The 8,843-nt window shown below is 34.7% G+C and overlaps 1 protein-coding gene across 1 annotated transcript; it reads right to left on the reverse strand.

Annotated features, from left to right (window-relative positions):
- Window positions 1-1,635: 1,635 nt before the first annotated feature.
- On the reverse strand, window positions 1,636-7,749 carry LOC108907783 (putative glycine-rich cell wall structural protein 1). The gene is made up of 2 exons (XM_018711578.1): window positions 7,681-7,749; window positions 1,636-2,419 (listed from the first exon to the last, which is right to left on the reverse strand). The coding sequence occupies exons 1-2, from the start codon at window positions 7,705-7,707 to the stop codon at window positions 2,126-2,128; spliced, it is 321 nt and encodes a 106-aa protein (XP_018567094.1). The 5' UTR covers window positions 7,708-7,749; the 3' UTR covers window positions 1,636-2,125.
- Window positions 7,750-8,843: the final 1,094 nt, after the last annotated feature.

Below are 8,843 nucleotides of genomic sequence, written 5' to 3' on the forward strand. Positions count from 1 at the left end.
AACGGGAAAAAAGCCATCGTTCGCTGATTTTCGGCAGCAAGTCGTTACGCAGCTAATAAAAAAGCATCACGTATCAACACGAAAACTATCTGGCCCACCAACTGTTGATAATCCACTAAGGCTGACAGAAAGACATTTTCCGTCTCCTGTTCCGCAAACAGAAGCACAAGGATCGCGTACTCAACGAAGATGTCATGTATGTAGCAATATAAAATTGGAAAAACGGAAGCGAAAAGATACCAGATATATATGCAGAGAATGTGATATTCCTTTATGTGTACATCCATGTTTTGCTAAATTTCATTCAGTAAATAAATACTGATTGAAATTCACTTATTTCCGACCCGTAGAAATATAGTTTTGTTGTTGTCAGAATATAAAGTTTTGTTTTATTATATTATTTTGTTATATTTTATCCTTGAAATAAATATTCTTAAGAAAAAAGTTCTTATTTTTATACAAAAACACCAAATAATTGAAATTAGAAGCTGCCGTACGAGTACGGCTACAGTCTTGGAAATGCGGACGTACGGGTACGGCACATGTTTTCCAAAGAACTTTTTCTCGACGTACAGTAACGTCACACGTATGTTACTTGGGGTAGCATCGTCGTACATGTGCGGCTCCCGGCTGCGCAAGTCAAAATTTCAGGGTCTTTTGTACGGCAACTGTTGACATCTGTAGCAGTTATTTGCGTACTTGTACGGTAGCCGTCCATGAAAAGCGGGTGTTACAGAACGTACGGGTAAGGCAATAGTCCTGAATGGGCTAATTTAGTTTTCCTGATATTGTTATTTGAGTACAACGTGTTTAAGTGTTAATGGCGATTTTTGAAATGTACTATTTTCTGGAACAACGATCCAATGTAAAATATTGCGTGAAACTGAGGAAATCTTCCACTGTTTACGTTTTGAAACAAACTTATGGAGATGATGCTCTGATCCTCGACCAGGAAGGCCTTCGACTTCAACTGATGGCCCCCACGCTCAGAAAGTCAAAGATTTGGTGCGTGCAAATCGCCGATTGACTGTCAGAGAAATGAAGTTGCATCTCAATTGCATCGTGCAATGAAATTTTGACTGAAAAATTGAACTCATATCGAGGTTCAATAAAATTTGTTCCTCATGTGAAGATCGAACAACAGAAAGAAAATTGAGCGGACGTTTGTCCTTAACAATCTAATGACGATGAAACATTCATTCAAAGGATTATAATGGATGACGAAATCCATAAAAAGATACCAAAGTTGTGGCGAGACGACTAATGATCCTTGCATCCTGACAACGCGCCCGCACACTCAGCTTTGTTAATTCGTCAGTTTTGTGCCTAAAATCAGATTACTGTTCTTCCTCACCTTTTTTACTCAGCAAATCTGACTCCTTGCGATTGTTTCTTATTTCCGAAATTAAAATCAGTGCTTAAAAGACGCCGTTTTCAGACTATTGATGACATTAAAGCAAATTCGTCACAGACTTTAAAGGACATTTCAAATTAAGCTACCCAGGACTGCTTCGCGAAATAGAAACACCACTGGGAAAAGTGTGTGAATAGGTGAGGGGGAATACTTTGAAGGAGACAAGGACAAATAATGTATAAAATTTATGATAATGTTTAAAAAAAAATAAAAATCGGTTATTTTCTGAACAGACTTCGTATATTAAAAGAAATCATACGGCCGCACTAAAATTTGTCAAGGATTTTCTTGATCAAATTTAAGCACCCTGTATATTAGTGGTTTTAAGTTTTTTATCGCCCGGGTTAATGTTTAAAGGCCGTGCTGATATTTTATCAAATGAGAGAATAAATTATGTCGCAAAAAGTGAAGATATAGATAGGTAGACATATAAAATATTAAGAATTTATTATTTATTTCCCCACTTGCTAACATTTTGTTGAAATACCAAAAATGTTTAATTAATATTTAGAGAAATTACAACTAAATTTCAAATTAATAATCGAAACTTTAATGCAAAATACTTCACATTAAACAACTATTTGCAAAGAAACGTATATAATTTTGGTATCTACACATATATTCTATGCAGTTAACATTATTCTACTACATATTAAACTAGATTTAATACTAAAGAGAAAGAATCAACATTTTTGTTATACTGTATGTTCCTCATCCCTTCTTCTTTCCTCCTTCATGTCCGCCGCCTTCGCTAATTCCGAAAGCACCACCAACTACTAATACTCCTCCACCTGCTTTTTTACCCCCCGAGGATTGCTGAACTGGTTGATGAGCTGGCTGAGGTTGAGGAACTGGCTGAGGTTGAACGGATATAGGCACGACAACTACCGGCTGGCCTCCTCCACCTCCTCCTCCACTTCCACCACCACCATCACTTTTGCCACCCAATAATTTTTTAATTGTGGGGTTGGCATCTGCCAACAGCAATAAGGTTAAAACAGTGATCTGAAACATAATTTGATTAAATGATACGGGTATCAAGCGTATAAAATAATGAATTGAATATGTATTTTTATGATTTTTTTAATTAAATCATCCGGCGATATTGACTATGAGAAAGAAAAATATTAACAAATTCCTTAAGTTAATTTCACCAAAAATATAAAGTCAATAACATCATAACTATTTGAGGTAACTTTTAGAAAGGATAAGATTTGTGAGTTAGAACTTATATTGAACAGAGAGAGTTGTATTAAGTTTCAAATAACGAGTACAAATCCTAAAAGAGAAAAAAACCTAAGCCTAAAGTATGGAATAAATTCAGTAAAAACGAAACAAATTTTTTTTGAGGAAAATCCTCGATTAGGCCGATTTTTAATTTAAAAAATACATATTTTAACATAAAAGGCGATTTTCAACCGTCATTTGTTTTCGAGTAATGACGTCATCGAAAATTTTTTTAAATAGCAACCCCTATTTTTTTTCTTGGTTGTGAAAGATTGTTTCATTGTCGATCCGACAGTACTAAAATGTTGCCATCTTACATAGGAAAATTTTCGAGTAAATGACGATTGAATGTTAGAAAACGTAAATTTCATCATTAAAAAAATAACAATTCCTGTGTCAAGCAACAACATTAAGTTTTCTACCTAAATTAAGTGTTCAAATTGCCACCCACCGACTTCTTGACAATACGCAAGTCTGTGTAGAAATTCTACTTGCACATTATGAATTATTTCTGGGGTAACTCTGTGTATTTCATCTATAATACAATTTTGGGGTTCTTCTAAATTATATAGTCTATTAACGTACACTTTGGACTTTAAGTAGCCCCATAAGAAATAGTCCAGGGGTGTAAGATCTGGGGATCTCGCGGGCCATTCCATCGGTCCTCGTTTGCCGATCCACCTTCTAGGAAAGCAATTGTCCAGAAAATCTCGAACAGGGCGCGCATAGCGCGGAGGTACACCGTCTTGCTGAAACCATATGGTGTCATCAGGAATATCAGGGTCATTATCGTTAGGAAAAATTACTGCAAGCGCTGGAACAAGGTCATTTTGTAAAAACTCTAAATATCTTTCTCCTGTAAGGGTTCCTTCAAAGAAGAAAGGCCCTACTATTCTGTTGTCAACTATTCCAGCCCACACATTTAATTTCTGTGGGTGTTGGGTATGTGTCTCTGTTATCCAATGAGGATTTTCCCTACTCCAATACCTGCAAGTGTGACGGTTCACTGTACCATTGAGACAAAACGTGGCCTCGTCTGAAAAAATATTTGCCTGTGTAAATCTCTATTCACTTGACATAAATCCATCATAATTTCACAAAAGTGTAAGCGGCGCCGGCAGTCGGGATCATCTTCATTGAGTTCCTGCACAAGTTGAATTTTGTAGGGATAATATTTTCCTGCCTCAGGATACGTAGTACTGTGGTCTGACTAATTTCACTGTTTAATGCAACCAATCATGAAGTATTATGAGGATTATCTACCATACCTATCAAAATGTTATGTTTGTGATCTTCACTAACGCTTGGACGTCCAGGTTTTGGAATATCTACAACATTGCCAGTTTCTCCAAATTAAGATTCGATCTTACTGACTGTTGATTGGCTGATACGGCAATCTGGATGTTTTTCATTAAATAAATCGCAAACTGCCTGCTGCGTTCTAGTCGTATCCCCGCATCCGATAAGAATTAAAATTTCAATTCTTTGTGTGACAGTTAAATGTGTCATAATACTTTAAACTCAACAATAAGTTTTATATCGCTTACAATACTTAGAAAGTCGGTATGACAATAACACTTTGTAAAGATTTACACCTACGTGATCCATAAAAAACTTCAGGCATTTCGAAAAACTAAATTTGACAACGTTTTTGCTTTATTTTAATTGATTTAGGTTTTCTCATATTCAATCGTCATTTACTCGAAAACTTTCCTATGTAAGATGGCAATATTTTAATACAGTCGGATCGACAATGAAACGATCTTTCAGAATCAAGAAAAAAAATAGGGGGTTGCTATTTAAAAAAATGTCGATGACGTCATTACTCGAAAACAAATGATGGTTGAAAATCGCCTTTTATGCTAAGATATGTATTTTTTAAATTAAAAATCGACCTGTTCGAGGATTTTTCCCAACAAAAATTGGTTTCGTCTTTACTGAATTTATTCCATATATATATATACAAGTGAGTGAAATAAGCAAGTGACATGTTTGAGTTGAGAACTTGTGATTATTCTTGTTATATTGGAGTGTTCTTAGAACATTATTCCATACATCAGTCATTACATTTCAGTCTATATGCTTCCATTTTTACTTCCACTTTAAAAAAGAAGTCTAAATGTGAAGATTCAGAATATTTTTCTTGGATGCAGTTGCTAATATAGCACCCGCAATGCAAAGGCAGGAATTCGGATAGCTCCAGCTGTGACATTTCTTCATTTGTCGTTGGTCATTAGATTAGAGAGTCGTATCAAATGTCGTACCAAAGCTACTACGCATAATTATTTTCTCATGTTTAAGGTTTTTGTATTTTGGCATCTGGAACCCCGATTCTGGAATCCCTGCCGATTTATACCGAAGAGGCAAATCTTTAAGCCACCAAGTTTCCTTTTTTTTTGTGTGAAAAATATGAATTTAGTTTTTTCCAAGTTTGTCCTCAGGATCTCTTTTCTTCACAATTTCCATTTGCATATACTTGGGCATAAAATCTTTGTATACTTCAAGGAGTTCACCCATAACCAAATCCTACAGTACAGAAGGAAATAAAACTCCTCCCTGAGTGCATCTCTTTTGGATAGATTCATGATCTCACCAAACAAAACATGAAAAACAGCGAATATGTCATAAATTATAAGCAATAAATACCATCATAACAATAAAATCAAAATAGATACAATTTTGCATTTACCTATATTTAACATAGGCCACCATTAAAAAAATCAAGACGTCGCATGCCGTGATTGAAAATTCTAAAACTAAGGTCCGTAATTACTATGTCTCTATTTGAAATGTGTTAAAGTAAAGAAGATAAGAGATACTGGGCTTCAAGGCCAGGGCAAAGCCATGTGAAAGAACTCATGGATTATCCTTTGAAGAAAAGAACGGATCAGTTGCTGAGCTTCAATAAAATTTGGCTCAGGAAAGTGACAGGTATTATAAAACGGGACACTGTTACTTTAGGCAACATCTATACAAGCTAAACAGTCCGGTCTGCCGATGATGTCAATCGGCGGATGAAACCTCTTTGCATATCCTGGGCGAGTACCCATGTTTTGCATGTAGTAGAATGACGCTCCTAGGAAAACCCTGTTTGGAACCCAAGGAGCTGAAAGAAGTGCCGTCAAGGAAGCTTTTGAACTGTGTAAAAAGGACAAAACTACTTGCTGAATATGACTGACTAATGGGACGCACAATAGGCCTGAAAAGACCGCGATGCTATGGGAACTGCTTAGAACCAAACACTAGAGAAATTGAGCGAAGTTGAAAGAAGATAGGCTATTTCATGATTAAGAGAAAGGTGGAAGCCGCATCTTATTATCATATATAGCTTGATTGTCAAAATATATAGAAAATATTCAACTAGAAACCGAAACTGCATCTTTGGAATTACTTCTGCCAAAATATAAAGTTTATAACAATAGATCGCCACGGTAGCGCAGTCGGTCGAGAGTGCGGTGGCAAGCATTTCTCGGCTAGGCTTCCTACTCTGGTCCGGGTTCGATCCCCGGTGTCGGCACTGGCAATGTCGATGGATAATGGGTGTTTGTCCGCGTTTTTTCAAGTGTGGCCCCCTTCCGCACAAGCCTTTGGCATTTGGATTTGGGGGTTGTCTCATTTCTGTGGTGTGTTTTATGTTTAAAAAAAAAAATATTCGTTATTCAAAACTTGGACTAAGTTTTTTTGGCGTATTTTTTTACAAACTGTTGGTTATTAAATTATTGTTAATACCTTAATAAGTTGCAATCATTTAGTTAGGAAAATACATGTCTTTGACTATGTGGGCGCAGCATATTTTAGTTTTATGTTTGTTTGTTTGAAGGTAGTTGCTGTTTTTGATGTTGCTGATAGATGCAGATGTGACGAACTAGTGAAAACGTGCATAGAGCATATATAGAAGAAAAAAAATGAGATTCTACTGGTTCATCTTCCATTCATAAAAACTCACAAGGAGTGGTCGTTTACGATTTTGTGGGATGGCTTTGGCATTAGCCCAAATAAAGCTGTATCAAAAATACCCAAATTTGTGTCCGCAGAAAACAACAACCAGCAGACTATCTTTCAACTACTGACAAACAAAATATATCGTTCAGCCTCTAGGCATTACAACTATTGTTAGATTCCTGGAAATAAAAATCCAGATTCGTATTTCGTAGATTGGAAACTAGTTGCTTAGAAGATTGTGGCGCTACTTTGAAACGTTTTGGAGATCGGGAAAGCGAAAAAGTTACCCACTGAAAGATATATCGAAGATAAAAATAAAACAAATCAAATTTAGGAAGAAAATTTTGAATAACAACAATGATGACGCTGCCTCTGCTACTGCTTGTTTTACGGTTACTGCTGACACTATCTGTTCTACTATTTATTTTACGGTTGCAGTAACAAATATCAATAGAACGATGTTTAAAAAAAAGAAGCCCCTTTGTGTTAGTTTTGGTAGTGGAAACTTGTCATTTTAATATAAATAATAATAATCAATAGTTAATTGTTTGATGTTCTTTTTATTTAAACTATAATTATTTTATTTCACAAGGGACTAATAAAATGTAATCCCTAATTATGTCAATTTCACTAAAAACCAACTTGTAAAACATCTACAAAACTGCAACTCCTGGACAAAAATGATTTATTTCGTAGAAACGAAAAAATAATTTCCTTTAAAATGGAAACGGTTAGTCTACAATGCAATGTTATTAGGTACCTCACTTTATTTCTTTTTATACCCGGATGAAAAAGCAAAGGATAACGCTCTATGAGGCCAATTTCTCGTTTGATCATTGAGTAGGTACTTTACCTTAAACATATTTCTTCCTTAATACAAACATGGCGTGTTGTATCTCGTTTCAAACGGCTTAAAATTGAATATTTAAGGATGTAAGTGTAAACGAAATTTGGGCTCAGCGTTATTAAAAAAAAATCAGTTTTACAACATTTATGAGAACTGCCAATTCAAATTCTAATTCTTTTAAACAACTGAATAGAAAAATTTTATGTAACTGAAATTAGTTTGATCTTTAACTAAATCTATGAAAACTTACAAATTTTAACATTACACCACAAAGCATTTTCGAAACAAAAACATTAACTTAACCACTATGAAACTTCCGATGGTCTGCAGTTCTGCACGGTTTGAAATATTTTTATACTTCCATACGACATTTGTGAAGATTAACATTCCAGTAGTGACTTACCTACTGTAATTATGTGGCATTATCAGTAATTATCACTACCAATTTGATGAAATTAGTGCATTTTTTCTTGCAAGGAATTTATATTTCCAGAATTGTAAAAAAGTACACGATATGTGTAAATAAGGTCACGATTAAAATTAACAAAACAGCTGTTAGTTTCAAAATAGTAAAATTTAATTGTAAATAACTCTACAAAAAATAAAATCATTTAAACATAAATATACAGTGGTACCTAATAAGTTAATCAAAATGGAAGTACCGATATGTATTTCTAATTATTATCAATTGTGTTGGCAAACAAATAAAGAACATGATTATATTTAAGAAATGTTTTATTGTTAAAATCAACGTTTTCAGTATTTTTTTATGTCATTATTATGTATAAGGTGTAAGCATATAAGGTACGTCTCTAATAGGCCATAACCTCCCTATTTTGAAAAAAAGGTTTATAATAGCAATAATTTACTATTTTCAAAACTTCGTAGGTACCGAAAGACACCATACTTTTACTCAAAAACAGAGAGTAATATTTCAAATATTCCTTGGTTACAACGAGCGTTCAAATAAAAACGTGGTCAAGTTGGTTCTGAAAATTTGGACGTAGGGCGTAGCGTATAGCAAATGAACTTAAACGTCGTCTGTCAAAGCGCTATATCGCCGCTATCAATTTGAATATTTTCGTTTTAAAAAGCGTTTAAAATGGTGTTTTCTCAAGAACAAAAAGTGTTTATCATAGAGTCCTACTTTAGAAATGGACGCAAGATTGATGGAATATGGAAGTATTCTATTGAGGAATGTTTCATAGAATTTCAAAATCAATTTCCCGGCGTTGTTGAGTACAAAATTTTTCAAAGTGCAGTTCAGCGTTGTGTTAATGTTTTTCGTGAAACGGGCAGTGTAACAAGAAAAGAAGGAAGCGGCCGACCTAAAAAGCGGACTGAAGAATTAAAAGAAAATGTCCAACAAATAATGGAAAATGCGCCAAGAACTTCTGTACGTGTTTTATCACA

The sequence above is a fragment of the Anoplophora glabripennis genome, unplaced genomic scaffold, assembly GCF_000390285.2.
Source record: "Anoplophora glabripennis isolate ALB-LARVAE unplaced genomic scaffold, Agla_2.0 scaffold329, whole genome shotgun sequence".
Taxonomy (NCBI): Eukaryota; Metazoa; Arthropoda; class Insecta; order Coleoptera; family Cerambycidae; genus Anoplophora; species Anoplophora glabripennis.

Bases quoted from the DNA above. Each gene is read 5' to 3' on its own strand.
- LOC108907783 (XM_018711578.1), bottom strand. From the start codon at position 7,707: ATGCTTTGTGGTGTAATGTTAAAATTT. The intron at 2,420-7,680 runs GTAAGTTTTCAT...ATTATGTTTCAG, and splicing joins GTGGTGTAATGTTAAAATTT to ATCACTGTTTTAACCTTATT.